We start from the raw sequence: 17,162 nt of genomic DNA, 5'->3' as shown, positions 1-17,162 counted from the left end.
TGTCCTATTAGTCCTCATAACACCTTGACTTTTCTTAGGGCTGTATTACACAGCCTGATGTGGCTGAAGATTGTTGGAAATGAATCGTTCCCTCCCGGCATTCACTTTCTTGCTAGCGGTGGAGACTGCTGCTATTACATGCAGCGATCTCCTCTGCAGCATGGGGAGGAGCGATCGCTATGCCATCGCACGTCCCCATGCTGTATAGTGGTTTACCGGCGGCAGATCATTATTAGACACCGCGATCTGCCGCCTGCAAATAAAGTTTGTTAGTTATGCCCATCAGGATGTGATTAACAGTTCCTGGAGCCCAAGCATACCCCCTTAAAAGCCAAACACGCCTCCTGTAAGAGCCCAGACCACCTCTTTGCACCTTTCCGTCCGCTCCTGTCCTCTGAGATGTCATCCGTCTTTCTTAAACTCTACCCACCTGGTCACCACCTCCCTCGTCTAAATCTTGTCTAAATCTTGTGCAGGTGTGGAACAGGCAACTGCCAGCCCTTGCACACGGTCTTCCATTCCTTTGTTGGGCATTGTACTCAAGGAGGTTACAGTGCACGTGCCGAGATGAGGGAGATGACGACCAGACGCTGGAATTTAAGGAAGATGGATGGCATTGCAGAGAAGAGGGGCAGACTGGAATGCGCAAGGGGAGGTACTGGGCACCCTGGGCTCTTACAGGGGTTATGCTTGGGCTCCAGAAACCGTTAATCACACCCTGCTGGGCACGTTATAGCTCATTAGCATAAGTAAAACACTTTATTTTGAAACCATGGATAAACTACACAAAGGTATCATGCTGGTTAACACTGTACATTGCATTGCCTTAGTTATATATGGTGGATGTAGCTGACAGATTCCTTTTGAATAAAGAAACACAAATATTTTAGGCTACTTTCACACTTGCACTGTACATTCCGGTATTGAGATTCAGCAGAGGATCTCAATACCGGAATTAAATGGATCAGTTGACTTACATTGTTTTCAGTTCCGGATCCGTTTCTGTGACCAGGCACAAAACGGTTTTGTGTCCGGTCACAAAGCAGAATGGCGACGGAACAGAAGACATCCTTATGCATCCTGAACGGATCTCTTTCCATTCAAAATGCATGAGGACTAAACAGAAACGTTTTTTTCCTCTGTATTGACATACATTGATCTGCCGGATCTCAATACCGGAAAATAGCAAGTGTGAAAGTAGCCTTAGACTAAATGGGACATAGCAGCAACATAACTGTCACCTATTGCTTTTAACCTTAAAGGGGTTACCCCCCCCCCCCCTCCCCGACAATGCCCAGGCCCCTCATACAGAGAATACTTACCTGTTCCTTGATATATGTGCCGCTGACCTACTTTCCTTGTGTCACCGGTGTCACGGCCTGCTATTGGCTGCACCCCTCCATCGCCGGATGATGTGATCTACACAACGAGGAGATGAAGAGACGGCCATGGGAGGATCCAGAAGGACACAGGCCCGGGCATTGTCGGGGGGCTTTACAGGTTTGCATAACCCCTTTAATTTCATCTAAGACACCAAAGTCTACCACTTTTGCCCAATTCAGGGAACCACCTGCAGATGCCATTTAATAGTAAATGGGATGAGCAAAACAATTCATACAAATCAATTTGTTCATCCTAAGGAACTTTTTAAGGAGTGTCTCCACAGCTCAGGACGCTCTTGCGAGGCCTTGTTATTCTCACACATGTGCCGTTACTGCGAGAATTGGTTCATGCACTATGACATTTAAACAAATCAACAGAGGGAGGCTCCGTCACAGGTTCAAAATTTGTTCGGATGAACAAATTGATTTGTATGAATCAATTCGCTCATCCCTAGTTTGCTAACCTGTGGAGTGCCAAAAACGGTCAGACAATCCAAATGACACCAGTACAATCTGAGGGCCCCATGAAGAACTCCAACCTACTTTGAAAGGACCACCACCCCATAGTTGGTTTGACAACTACAAAGAGCGCAACAACATACAATAATCGCCATAAACCGTCCCTCCCAGTTCCATTACTAGAGTGAGTAAAAAAATTTCCTCCATATGCTGCTGCTATCTTGCTGAGTTAGCTCCACTGTGACCCCTCTGACCATGTCTTATTCCCTGCATCCCTAGTAACAATTAATGGCCGTCACCCAAAAGCCCAATCACACAGACTTTCCTAATGGCTCACCTGCAGTATGGTCTGCCTTTACAACAATGCCTGTCAGTAAGATGTTGACTGATTCTAGTAGCAACTACTAGAAATCTAATGAATTCTGTAATTCAGGATAAATAAACATATTTGACAATCCACTAAACTTTTACACATCTTTAGGGCTCATGCACATGAACATATTTTTCTTCCATTTTCGTTCCGCTTTTCTACAATGATCTTGAAAAAAAAAGGAAATTACTCTGTGTGCATTCTGTGTCTGTATGTCCATATGTCCGTTCCGCTAAAAAAAATAGAACATGTACAATTCTTGAAACAGAAGAAACGTCCAGCACGTAGTATGTTAAAACGCTGCATTGTCTTTAACCCCTTAAGGACTCAGCCCTATTTCACCTTAAGGACTTTATAGTTTTTTGCAAATCTTACCAGTGTCACTTTAAGTGCTGATAACTTTAAAACGCTTTGACTTATCCAGGCCATTCTGAGATAGTTTTTTTTCGTCACATATTGTACTTCATGACACTGGTAAAATGAAGTAAAAAATAATTTTTATTTATAAAAAAATACCAAATTTTCAAGTTTCAATTTCTCTATTTCTATAATACATAGTAATACCTCGAAAAATAGTTATTACTTTACATTTCCCATATGTCTACTTCATGTTTGGATCATTTTGGGAATGACATTTTATTTTTTGGGGATGTTACAAGGCTTAGAAATTTAGAAGCAAATCTTGTAATTTTTTAGAAATTTTCAAAAACCCAATTTTTTGGGACCAGTTCAGGTCTGAAGTCACTTTGCGAGGCTTACATAATAGAAACCACCCAAAAATGACCCCATTCCAGAAACTACACCCCTCAAGGTATTCAAAACGGATTTTACTAACTTTGTTAACCCTTTAGGTGTTCCACAAGAATTAATAGAAAATAGAGATACAATTTCAAAATTTCATTTTTTTGGCAGATTTTCCATTTTAATAATTTTTTTCCAGTTACAAAGCAAGGGTTAACAGCCAAACCAAACTCAATATTTATGGCCTTGATTCTGTAGTTTACAGAAACACCCCCTATGTGGTTGTAAACTACTGTACGGGCACACGGCAGGGCGCAGAAGGAAAGGAATGCCATACGGTTTTTGGAAGGCAGATTTTGCTGGACTGGTTTTTTATTTTGACACCATGTCCCATTTGAAGCCCCCCTGATGCACCCCTAGAGTAGAAACTCCAAAAAAGTGGCCCCATTTTAGAAACTACAGGATAGGGTGGCAGTATTTTTGGTACTAGTTTAGGGTACATATGATTTTTGGTTGCTCTATATTACACTTTTTGTGAGGCAAGATAACAAGAAATTGTTAGATCATGTGATATTTTTATAGAGCCGGACGTGGTGATACCTAATATGTATACTTTTTATTTATTTATGTATATTTTACACAATGATTTCATTTTTGAAGCAAATAAAATCATGTTTTAGTGTTTCCATAGTCTGATTTTTTTGATCGCTTGACAAAAAAAGGTTTGTTTAGCACAGTTTTTATTTAAATTTTTTTACGGTGTTAATCTGATGGGTTAGGTCATGTGATATTTTTATAGAGCCGGTCGATACGGACGCGGCGATACCTAATATGTATACATTTTTTTATTTATATAAGTTTTACACAATAACAGCTTTTTAAAAACAAAGATGTTTTAGTGTCTCTATATTCTGAGCCATATTTTTTATATTTTTTGGGTGATTGTCTCAGGTAGGGCTCATTTTTTGCGGGATGAGGTGACGGTTAGATTGGTACTATTTTGGGCAAACGCCTTGGGCAAACGCCTTTTTGATCGCTTGCTGTTGTACTTTTTGTGATGTAAGGTGACAAAAAAATGGTTTATTTAGCACAGTTTTTATTTTTTACGGTGTTCATCTGAGGGGTTAGGTCATGTGATATGTTTATAGAGCCGGTCGATACGGACACGGCGATACCTAATATGTATACTTTTTTTTTTCCACTATTTTTTACCAATTTTTTTTTTACTTTATTTGGGGGAAATGACGTTTTTGTTTATTTTTACTTGAAACTTTAAATTTTTTGGGGAAAAACTTAATTTCTTTCACTTAATTTTTTGTCCCACTTTGGGACTTGAACTTTTGGGGGTCTAATCCTTTACAATGCATTCCAATACTTCTGTATTGGAATGCATTGGCTGTATGAGTAATACTGTGTGTATTACTCATACGGCTTCCGGCCTGTGAGATCCAGGGGGCTGGATCTCACAGGCTCGTCACCGAAAGGCATCGCAATGCCTTCCTTAGGCATCGCGCTGCCTTCCATGCCATTTGGTCCCCCCTACAGCCGCATGGTGACCCGATGGCACCGCCACACGTCGCCGCAAACCGCAGGTAAAGCCACAAACCGCAGGTCTGAATTGACCTGAGGTTTGCGGCGATCGCCGACACGGGGGGTCACAGGACCCCCCTGCGCATTTAGCCAAGGTGCCTGCTCAATGATTTGAGCAGGCACCGGGTTCCGATCACCGCCCGTACCGGTACGTCATGGGTCCTTAAGGACTCGGGAACCATGCCGTATCGGTACGTCATGGGTCCTTAAGGGGTTACTCAATCGTAGATACAGTCAAAAGCAGTGGTCATTGTGACGAACTGCGACCGCCGCGGCCACAATACGTCACAAAACCGTCACAGCGCCCCTAGTGGTCAATCCCCAAACAGGCCTCCCGGCCACTTTCAGCACACCGACAGTCTAACTTGAGTCCGTAAAGTCGATAGGCTGAAAGCGCAGGGAGTGGACCGCCGACCGACCGCAAGTAAGCGTGTGACGAACTAGACCAGAACTACACACAGGGTAGTTTAACTGCCACCACCTTGCAATTTATGGGAGCAAGGAACCCACTATCTAGATAACACAACCGAGTAGCTTTCCCTTCGGAGAGGCTAGGGTAAGTTTTTGCAGTGTTTGAAAACAGGCATATGGCTAGAGAAATGACTTGGAGGTCATTTAATATATATCTATATACAATACAAATTATCAAGATGCACAGTAATTATTAACACAATAATAAAGGAAAGTATAGTCCAATAAACAAAAGGGAGAAAAGGAAGAAAATACTTAGTTTCCGCAGAAAAGATGTCCGTTGGTGAAATAGTCCGTTGCAGGGATAAAGTCCAAGAAACCTTTGTCCAGTGTAATATGCCTACAGCCCACGGGTTCTCTGGCTGAGGCCCTCTTTAGGTGTTGTTAAAAGTGGAGAACTCCTTTAGCAGATTCTAGGTCTTTGTTATAAAGGGTCCCAGAATCAAGGCGGGAAATTGAGAGTCCGCCTGCTGGGCAGGCTGTATTCCTGAGGTGAATGTCAGTTCTGAAATATGGCATGTGCCATATCGCGGGATGTCTCCGCTGTACACAAGTAACAAGCACATATTCACATTCCCCACACAATATGGAGTTCAGGGATACCAAATATTACTATTATAACCTGGTTCTATGATGGGGTAAAACCATAACTTTACCTGGGCACATCTTAGAGTTATGTTTGTCCGATGTAAACGTCCAGTGAATTCTGAGTGACACGATGATGTAATTTTTACGTCCGTAAGATGCATGGTCTCTCTTAAAAAGGTAAAAATCATATCTCCGATTCATGCTGCAATCTGGGAAACCTTGGTGCCGGCCTGTCTGCAGCAAGCTAGCTTACAGACCCATATGGCAGCGACACCATATGGCCCCCCCCCCCCCCCCCAGGTGCAGTCTTCACACCTAGCTGTGATATCTCTTCAGAATGGGGAAGTTCTTTTGTCAACCTGAGGAAGCCAGCTGTAATTGCGTTATCTGCTGGGCATCTATTGACTGACTTGAACAAAAGGACTATGTTGTTCTCTGGGTACAACAGAAGGACAGAAGGAGACGCTCTGAATAATCAAATTGTAGGTTCTGGGGCCTAGGGAAATAATTACTGTTTAATAGACCTACTGATCAATAAGGCAGAGTAATATTGATAATATTGGGAGGACAGTTCAATATTCTCGCGGATCATCCATGACAGTCATCACCTCCCATCACCTCCTGTTAGACCGGCATGTTTCAAACCAGACGGTTCTTTGTAATTTTTTTTGCAGATCCATGTTTTGCGGACCGCAAAATACATACGCTCGTGTGCATGAGCCCTTATAATAAATATAATTGGGCTTTCTTCACTGATGTACTGTATTTGTAAATGAAAACTGTATATTTACTGTATTCTCACGTAGCAGAATCTGTGGGGTACTGACTCAGCGCTCTCTCAATTCTACTAATTTAAGGGGTTGTCTGAGATACCTACCGTATTTTTCGCCGTATAAGACGCACTTTTTCCCCCCCAAAAGTGGGGGGGAAATAGCAGTGCGTCTTATACGGCGAATGTAGCCGATTTTGCTTAGTTTTCAATGATACACCCGCCGCGATGCCGTGCGGCGGGTATATCAGCTGTGAGGGAGGAGGGGCTGGGGGCCGGCGTCTGCATTTATAATGACAGCGGGGCCCGTGCAGTGACTGTATTCTACTACACGGGCCCCGCTTACTGTACAATCATATCCCTAATACCGTAGTTAATTGTTGTGTGCACTGCATGTAAAAGCATAATGAGCGATGATGAGCGCTATTACTTACAATTAGAAGCGCTTGCCGTTCGGAGCAGGGAGGAGGGAGGAGGCAGGAGGCAGGCCGGGAGGACGGGCGCTGGCAGTGTGAGTCATACGTCACGCGCCTGCGCCGCCTGCTTCATGAATGAAGCAGGCGGCGTGGGCGCATGACGGATGACTCACACTGCCAGCGCCCGTCCTCCCGGCCTGCCTCCTGCCTCCTCCCTCCTCCCTGCTCCGAACGGCAAGCGCTTCTAATTGTAAGTAATAGCGCTCATCATCGCTCATTATGCTTTTACATGCAGTGCACACAACAATTAACTACGGTATTAGGGATATGATTGTACAGTAAGCGGGGCCCGTGTAGTAGAATACAGTCACTGCACGGGCCCCGCTGTCATTATAAATGCAGATGCGACCCCCACCCCCATTATAAAAGCAAATGCGACCCCCACACTTATGGAGGGGATCTGTGGATGACACATAGCATAAGATGCTATATGTGTCATCCACAGATCCCCACCATAACTGTCATACACAGATCCTCATAACAGCGCCATCCAGAGAGGATCCCCTATAAGTGTCACCCACAGATCCCCCATAACAGTGCGTCATCCACAGATCCCCATAACAGTGCATCACCCACAGACCACAATTAGTTCAAAATATTTTTTTTCTTATTTTCCTCCCCAAAAACCTAGGTGCGTCTTATACGCCGGTGCGTCTTATACGGCGAAAAATACGGTAAATATCATAGACAACTTCTACAATAGCTTAAAGTTAAAAAAGAAAAACATTATATACTCACCCCTTACTCCAGTGCTGTTCCTCCGGTACTCAGACATCCTCTTAAATAGTTTGGCAATCTAAAATGAAATGCCATGCTAAAAATAATTGATTGGTTTATCATCATAAAATTGCAGATTTTTATTTTAAGAATAAACTCCTATCAGTATGGGATGGGATTGACATAATTCATTATGGCCCATGTAGTGATTCCAAGTCACTGCAGTTACTTCCTAGAATAGCTTCCAATGCGTTTCACATATGTTTCAAACAAAATCTGTCACATCATGTAATTTCTGATTAGAAGGGGAAGAATGGCTGACATTTCATTGGGAAGGTGCCATTCTTTTGCTCACATCCAGAAAAATACAAAGTTTGAGCATAAGTTTTGAAGATAAATGCTTTTTTGCAGCTTTTTATTATTTATTATACCATGGAAAGCAATGTCTGTTCTGGGAAGCAATTTCATTATTTCTATGTGACAGCTTGACAACTGTGTAACCAGAATGGACCTGACAAAGAGTTCCAAATTCTGAATGTGACATTTGTGGAGGGAACTTTTCTTTGACAACTTGGAGGCCAATTTCCAATTTATTAAAGAGGTTATCCCTTGCAGTAAAGCAAAATATTAAGAGTAATGAACACTATTAGCTTAATAATAACAATGCAAAAAAAAAAAAAAAAACTGTTCATCGGTGTAGTTTTCATAGTTTTTTCTATGTTTTGCTTGTTTACTCACTTATTTGATGCACTTTTCTTTTTTCCATTTCTGTGGGAGTGCAGCAGCACGTCACATCAGATCAAACACAGTCAAGGTCTCCCGGGTGTGCATTTCAATCCGAAAAAAATTCCAATTAGAAAATAGTCCCTTACACACAGTCCCAGTGATTCTAATAAATAATGGCACTATGATACTGTATGTATCCCCCTTCCAATTTATTTTCTTTATTGTCTTCAGTGAGAGATTTCTATGAATTTAGAAGTAGGGATGATTAAACGGTGTGTGGGCCGCTTCACCTGCTTCACTATGATATTACTAAGCAGGCACTGAGCGGAAGAAGAGAGCAGAGAAGATACTGAGCAGGTTATTCTACCACTGAATGCAGGAGAAGGACCAGAAGAATAGAGAGCAAGGGGCACTGACAGAAAGGGAAATGAGTGCACATAAAAGCCTGACAATATTTATATTCTGGGATTTGTGTCCCCACCGATCCCTTGGTTGAACTTGATGAATTTATGTATTTTTTTAACTATGTATATATATATACTGTATATAGCAATAATACTTCATTTGAAATGCCTTGTTCATAGCATAGTGATACTTTTCATGGGATAACCCATTTAATAAGATTGTTATATGTTCTTTGCCTTTAGAGGAAAGGGTTATTTAGTTATTTGCTGTAATAGTGTATCCCACAAGTCTATGCTTCCACGATATTCATGAGAGGGTAGAGTCGTATCAAGGTTAGAACATAGATTTATCATGACCTTTTGACGTTACTGTGTTTTTTCCTCTCTGGTTCCTTTGGCTGTATAAATGATATATATTGTTACATATTTTTTAGCAGATTTTTGGCCGTAGCAACTCATGCATTTGGGAACAACTATGTTAATTTAATGGATATAATATTTTTGTTTTTTCTTGTACATACAGTGAATTTGATCTGATATAAAATGGTCAACTTCAAGTACTTTGCTTCCAACAGGTTGTATGATGTTAGAAAAAATATAGCTATCTTCCAGAATGACTGCTACTCTAGTCCACAGGCGGACTCTTGTCTTGGAGCTTGTTCCAAATTCCTCAGTGGGGCTGAGCTGCAAAACCGCATATAGCCCATGGACAAGAGTGACACTGTTTCCCAAAGACAGTACCCTCGTTTTTCCAACCTCATACAACCACTTTAATCTTGGTATCAGGTGGGACGATACCCCTGATTCTATCCTAGCCCCCATATGATGCTCATATTTGAAGGGCCATACATGAATAGATGTGAAAACTCTTTCCACTCACATTTTTATATTTTACATGGTGGGACATGTACTTTTATGTCAGCCAAGATACTGTATTAGTGACAGATTTCCATCAGCCAACGGCAATAGTCTAGTTTCAAAAATTTTTCAATTGGGTCACAATTCAATAGCCGTTTAGACATATTGATTTTGCTAGATATGTGATTTGCTATTGGCGAATTTAGGACAATTATTGTGAATTGATTCTCTAGAAATATATTGTTGAATCAGGCAAAATAATTCATAGTAATATAGTAATATAGTTTATAAGGCTGAAAAAAGACATCTGTCCATCCAGTGCAGCCTGTTATATTCATTCACTTTCACTAGTCATATCCTGAAAGCAAAGGGAACCTGTCATGTTGAACATGCAGTTCCATCTGAGCAGTATGATACAGAGCAGGAGGGCCTGAGCAGATTGATATATAGGATTTCATTTTAATTCCTGTTTATTCTGATCTTTAGTATAAAAAATATCAGAAAACCGTTTTGTCACATTTTAGTGTGTTAGTGTCAGCACATTCAGTGGGATTATAACCAGATTTAGCTTTTTTTTTTTTGTTGCTATTTTTGCATTTTACACTTAATGAGGTGCAGATTTGCATCTTTCTACTCTTTATACAGTATATATCCACCTCCTTGCTGCAATGGTAAGTAATGCAATACACAGATGTTAGGTTCACTTCATTTAACTAATTCAATCATGCAGAGTACGGGAAGTATAATTGACGGGCCTTTAAGTAATTCACTTAGCTATTATCATATGTCGGATGTCATATTCAACAATTATTACGTGTTTTTAGCATGCTTTCATTGATTGCAGTGAAAAATCCAGCATGATATACTGGTGCTGCTACACAGATCTATCTGGGTTAGACCTACCGCTTTGTCAGTTCTGAGCTTCCACCTTCATGAATACAATGCTGGAAGTGCAGTGAAGATTGACACCTTTATAGGCAAAACACTAGGAGATTGGGAGTCTATACCTGTGCATATCAATATGGATATGAATACAATCCAAGACCTCTGAAAAGTTGAGATAAATATCTTAAATGGGTTGTTCCGTGAAAACTATTCTGCATTTTTCAAACCAGCATCTGGATCTGAATACTTTTGTAATTGCATGTAATTAAAAAAAAAAATAGCATAGCCACTGAGTTATTCAATATATTCTATCTATATAGCGCCATCTGCTGTTTTTTTTATTTCTCTGTCTACTTCAATGAGTTGGACGCACATGCTCAGTTTCATCCTTCAATTGCTTCCTGAGCGGTCATAGGGAGAGAGCTGCAGAAGAAAGGACACACCTCCTGAGCTGTCATAGGGAGAGAGCTGCAGCAGAAAGGACACACCTCCTGAGCTGTCATAGGGAGAGAGCTGCAGCAGAAAGGACACACCTCCTGAGCTGCCAGCTTAATATAAATCTAGCAGAGCAACTGGAGCACTGAATGGGGAGATCTCCTTAGAATCCATGTGAGGTAGGAAGCTACCAGGCAGTAATTTTTTTTTAGTAGGGGGTAAATTGGAATACCTGGTAGAAACCCATGCAAAGACGGCGAGAACATAAAATCGTAATGCAGTTTTGACCTTGGTCGGATTCAATCCCAGGAACCTGGTTCCGCAAGGCAACAGTTCTAACAACTGAGCCACCACGACTACAAACAAGAGAATAACTTTTATCTAGTGAAGTACTTTGATTTCCCTGAAAGTTCCCGTCATTGATCCCTGTAACTGATGCTGACAGTCCAAACAACCCAACATACAAGAGACTTACGGTACAATCGTTGTGTAGGTGTCTTGGCAGTTATTGTTAGGAAAAAGTTTAACGTTTGAAGTCAGAGTTTGAAAATGTACAATTAAGATGTCTCAATTCTCCTTCCATAAGAAAGAAGAATGGGCTGAGAGCACAAAATGTAAGAGAGATAAAATATTTCAAAGAGCAGCATTGTTACCCTACCACTAAATTTGTCCTTTTCCCTTTTATGTTTTGTCAGAAAATGAAGAAGTCAAGGAGACGACGCTGCGAGAGCTTAAAATGCTTCGCACCTTGAAGCAAGAAAATATAGTTGAGCTGAAAGAAGCATTTAGAAGAAGAGGAAAATTATACCTAGTCTTTGAATATGTTGAAAAGGTAATGGGATAGAAATGTCATCGAGAAATCCAGTTCAAGCACCTGCGCCCGGAATCTGGCCGTGTGTGAATAACTGCCATTGACAAATCTGAAACCCTATTTCTGCCATTTCTGCTAACGTATGCAGCACATATGTTGTCTCTGTTTAGAATAATCATCTTTATACTATAAACTTACACATCTGTATACCAGAGATCAGCAGTCAGGGAACAGATTTTACTGGTATAACTAATTAGAGACCATTCTATCTTCTATATATATAAAGAAGGATGTATATATGTGTGTGTATGTATGTATATACAGTACAATGCGAAAGTTTGGGCAACCTTGTTAATCGTCATGATTTTCCTGTATAAATCGTTGGTTGTTACGATAAAAAATTTCAGTTAAATATATCATATTGGAGACACATACAGTGATATTTGAGATGTGAAATGAAGTTTATTGGATTTACAGAAAGTGTGCTATAATTGTTTAAACAAAATTAGGCAGGTGCATACATTTGGGCACTGTTGTCATTTTATTGATTCCAAAACCTTTAGAACTAATTATTGGAACTCAAATTGGCTTGGTAAGCTCAGTGACCCCTGACCTACATACACAGGTGAATCCAATTATGAGAAAGAGTATTTAAGGGTGTCAATTGTAAGTTTCCCTCCTCTTTTAAGTTTCTCTGAAGAGTAGCAACATGGGGGTCTCAAAACAACTCTCAAATGACCTGAGAACAAAGATTGTTCACCATCATGGTTTAGGGGAAGGATACAGAAGGCTGTCTCAGAGATTCCCGCCGTCTGTTTCCACAGTTAGGAACATATTGAGGAAATAGAAGACCACAGGCTCAGTTCAGGTTAAGGCTCGAAGTGGCAGACCAAGAAAAATCTCGGATAGACAGAAGCGACGAATGGTGAGAACAGTCAGAGTCAACCCACAGACCAGCACCAAAGACCTACAACATCATCTTGCTGCAGATGGAGTCACTGTGCATCGTTCAACCATTCGGCGCACTTTACACAAGGAGATGCTGTATGCGAGAGTGATGCAGAGGAAGCCTTTCCTCCGCCCACAGCACAAAAAGTGCCACTTGAGGTGGGCTAAAGCACATTTGGACAAGCCAGCTTCATTTTGGAATAGGGTGCTGTGGACTGATAAAACTAAAATTGAGTTATTTGGCCATAACAAGGGGCGTTATGCATGGAGGAAAGAGAACACAGCATTCCAAGAAAAACACCTGCTACCTACAGTAAAATATGGTGGTGGTTCCATCATGCTGTGGGGCTGTGTGGCCAGTGCAGGGACTGGGAATCTTGTCAAAGTTGAGGGACGCATGGATTCTACTCAGTATCAGCAGATTCTGGAGACCAATGTCCAGGAATCAGTGACAAAGCTGAAGCTGCGCCGGGGCTGGATCTTTCAACAAGACAACAACCCTAAACACTGCTCAAAATCCACTAAGGCATTTATGCAGAGGAACAAGTACAACGTTCTGGAATGGCCATCTCAGTCCCCAGACCTGAATATAATTGAAAATCTGTGGTGTGACTTAAAAGAGAGCTGTCCAGGCTCGGAAGCCATCAAACCTGAATGAAGTAAAGATGTTTTGTAAAGAGGAATGGTCCAAAATACCTTCAACCAGAATCCAGACTCTCATTGGAACCTACAGGAAGCGTTTAGAGGCTGTAAATTCTGCAAAAGGAGGATCTACTAAATATTGATTTCATTTCTTTTTTGTGGTGCCCAAATTTATGCACCTGCCTAATTTTGTTTAAACAATTATAGCACACTTTCTGTAAATCCAATAAACTTCATTTCACTTCTCAAATATCACTGTGTGTGTCTCCTATATGATATATTTAACTGACATTTTTTATCGTAACAACCAACGATTTATACAGGAAAATCATGACGATTAACAAGGTTGCCCAAACTTTCGCATCCCACTGTATGTATGTATGTTCTACGATCACTAAAAAACGCAACCATCGATTTTAACGAAACTTGGTATACACATCCCTTGCTACCTGGAAATAAATCTTGTGGGGGTCATACACCCCTACACAGCAGCTGCATGGAGTTTTTATGCTCCAACTGTTTTTGCTACACACATAGTGCTCTGTAGCTAAAAAACTCATCAATCAATTTCTACTAAACTTGGTACACATGTCACTTACTATCTGGGAAAGAATACTGTGGAGGTAACATGCCGGTACACAATTAGTTTCTGTCTGTCTGTCTGTTCTTTAAGTGCAACCAAACAACTGGACTGATCTTCACCAAATTTGGCACACAGATACATCAGGTGTCCGGGAAGGTTTTAGACTGGGTCACAGCTCTCTAGGATGTACCGTTCCTGAGATGTTCCCAAAAAAAGACCTGCATTAGCCAATACAATTTTGAAAGAGTCGACTAAAACACACTGTAAAACTGGCTAGAAATAACGTGCAAATTGAATTCACGTTACAACAGATAATGTCCTTTTCAACAGATATCAATGTTGAATGGCCGGCACCTGAATCCTTTGATGTAACGCTACATCCGAAAAATTGCGAAAAAAATCGCAAGTAGCAATAGTCCTATATTCAGTTGGTATATAGCGAGTCAGTGGTTGCTGCTAAACACTCGCCTAACCTATTGGTAAGGGATCTTCACACTAGCTAGTGTGCATTCAAATATATTTTGACGTGAATTCAATTTGCACCTTTATTTCTAGCCAGTTTTACAGTGTGTTTTAGTTTTATTCTATTTTAGTAATTTTAGAGTGTATTTTATTCCATTTTATTGTACCTATACCCTATATTAAATATTGTGCCTGCTCCACGGTGGTTGAGTGCTTACCTATCCATTCAAATTTGATTAGCCAATACAAGCCTGCAAGTCATTCTCTTCATATCCCATCTGCCATACACACAGTCACATGTCTCTTATCAGCCAGTAGAAGCTCGCAGGCCCTTAGTCTCCACATACACAGTTTTACTCCAGGTTTCCATAACAACCCAGCCATTTTTCTTCACTGCTGTAGGTCAGCTTTAGGCTATGGCTACACAACGACATGTGTCGCGCAACAATAAGTCGCACAACACATAGAGCAGAACTAGACTGCTACATGTGTCGCGCAACATTGATGTCGCACCAATGTCGCGCGACAATTTTATAATGATATTCTATGGTGTTGCACTGCGACATGTGACATGCTGCGACTGCGACAGTCGTAGAAAAATCCATCTAGCCCTAGCATTAAAGGGACAGGGCGCTGTGGAGGTCACTGTTAAAGGGGCGGGCACTGTGGATGTTACTGCTAAGGGGACGGGCCGCTGTGGAGGTCACTGTTAAAGGGGCGGACAATGTGGAGGTCACTGTTAAGGGGGCAGGGGCCACTATTAAAGGGGCAACTGCTGTGGAGGTCACTGTTAAGGCAGTGGGGTACTGTGGAGGTCACTGTTAAGGCAGCGGGGTACTGTGGAGGTCACTGTTTAGGCTACTTTCACACTTGCATTTTGGCTTTCCGTTTGTGAGATGCGTCATGGGCTCTCACAAGCGGTCCAAAACAGATCAGTTTTGCCCTAATGCATTCTGAATGGAAAGGGATCCGCTCAGAATGCATCAGTTTGCCTCCGTTCAGTCTCCATTCCGCTCTGGAGGCGGACACCAAAAGACTGCCTGCAGCGTTTTGCTGTCCCTTGACAAAACCGAGCCAAACCGTCCTGGCACACAATGTAAGTGAATGGAGATGGATCCGTTTTCTCAGACACAATCTGGCACAATAGAAAACGGATCCATCTCCCATTGACTTTCAATGGAGTTCCTGACGGATCCATCTTGGCTATGTTACAGATAATACAAACCGATCCGTTCATAACGGATGCATGCAGGCGTATTATTGTAACAATCCGTTTTTGCAGATCCATGACGGATCCGCCTAAAACGCAAGTGTGAAAGTAGCCTAAGGGGGCGGGCCCCTGAGGAGGTCAGTGTTAAGGGGTGGGGGGCTGTGAAGTTCACTGTTAAAGGGGTGGGGTGCTGTAGAGGTCACTGTTTTGGGGGATACTGTCAATATCTTTTAACGACACACACACAAACATTAAATGAAATAGATAAAATATACCTGTACGAAGCCGGGTCATTCTATTAGTCTGAAATTAAAATGTAAAATTATCTTGGGAAGACTTAGTAAAGTTACCTGGTGCTCCTTTTTAGGATATTTTCATATCTGCAACAGCAAATCTGTCAAGCTGGTCCGGCATCTCCGTATCCGGCACCGGCAAATGCAACCGCAATGCCTGCCGGCCCCATTAACTATAATGGGATTCAGTGGAGATCCGGCCACCATCCAGCAAAAATGGTGAGAATTGGCCGGACAGAAACTGCTACACACGGCGGTTTGCTGTAAGGGCAGCTATCTTGCCTGAGCTGCTGTTAACAGAATTTAGAGATATAGGCACAATGGACAATTTATGTACATGGGAGATTTCTATGGGAGAGTTTACTTTATGACCTGTGCAGAGGTCATTGTGCAGGGATGGGGAGTATATAAACTGTGACCAACATCTAATGTAAGTGGTGGATTTTGTGATTTCTTTCTGTACGACATCTCATGCTGTTCACAAGTCGACTTTTTGTCTACTGAGGCATGGCATCCAATTCTTCTTGAAGGGCGGCCCTCAGATCATTTAGGTTCTGGGGTACAGAGTTATGAGCCTGTACACAGTGACTCAGCTGATCCCATAGGTTTTCAATGGGATTCAGGTCTGGAGAAAGTGCAGGCCACTCCAGTTGAGGTACCCCAGTCTCCAGCAGCCGTTCTCTAATCATGCGACTTCGATGAGCTGGCGTATTGTCGTCAATGAAGATGAAATTAGGCCTGTGTTGTTCATGCAGAGGCACAATGCCTGGATTAATATTGTTATTTAAGTATTATAGGCGTGCCACTGTACCATTCACAAAGTGTAGGGCAGTTCTGTATTTTCTTTTTAAACTCATTTTATTAAAGAGAAATAAGACAAGTATGGCACACAGAATATCACAGTGACCCTCGCAGGGGTCATTCATAAATGCAGATACAATGCACATTAGAGGCTAAGGTAACAATCAGCTAGAATCACCTAGGCACGACATGCACAATAATTGCACAGACGATACTATTATGGAACATAGACTTACAGGTACATAACATATACAAGTGAGCACTTAAGTGTAAATAGTACATACAAAACCATCCATCGAGCCCAACCTCTTCGAAAGGTCTAGTAAGGGTCGCTGGCTGCCGAGTACTGGCGCGTTTCATGCATGGTAAGTGGAGACGAACACCAGTCACCCCAGACCCTGTCAAATTTGTGCGGGCATCCTCTATGCTTGTAGACTATGTTCTCCATAGAGACCGTGCTATTCACTAAGGAGAGCCACTGACTTTTTGTGGGGGGAGTATCACCCATCCAACGCAGGGCAATCGCCTTTCTGGCCATAAA

The 17,162-nt window shown here is 41.8% G+C and overlaps 1 protein-coding gene across 5 annotated transcripts in view; it reads left to right on the top strand.

The window, feature by feature from the left end:
• Positions 1–17,162, top strand: part of CDKL5 (cyclin dependent kinase like 5) — a 402,014-nt gene that overhangs the window by 232,232 nt on the left and 152,620 nt on the right. For all 5 annotated transcript variants that reach the window (XM_044284001.1, XM_044284003.1, XM_044284000.1 and 2 more), the window contains exon 6: positions 11,567–11,703. In XM_044284001.1, coding sequence (XP_044139936.1) covers positions 11,567–11,703 — 137 coding nt within the window. The remainder of the gene's footprint in view (positions 1–11,566; positions 11,704–17,162) is intronic.

Source organism: Bufo gargarizans, chromosome 3 (assembly GCF_014858855.1).
Source record: "Bufo gargarizans isolate SCDJY-AF-19 chromosome 3, ASM1485885v1, whole genome shotgun sequence".
NCBI lineage: Eukaryota > Metazoa > Chordata > Amphibia > Anura > Bufonidae > Bufo > Bufo gargarizans.
Note: the sequence above shows the minus strand (reverse complement) of the source record. Positions and strands in the feature narration are given on the sequence as shown.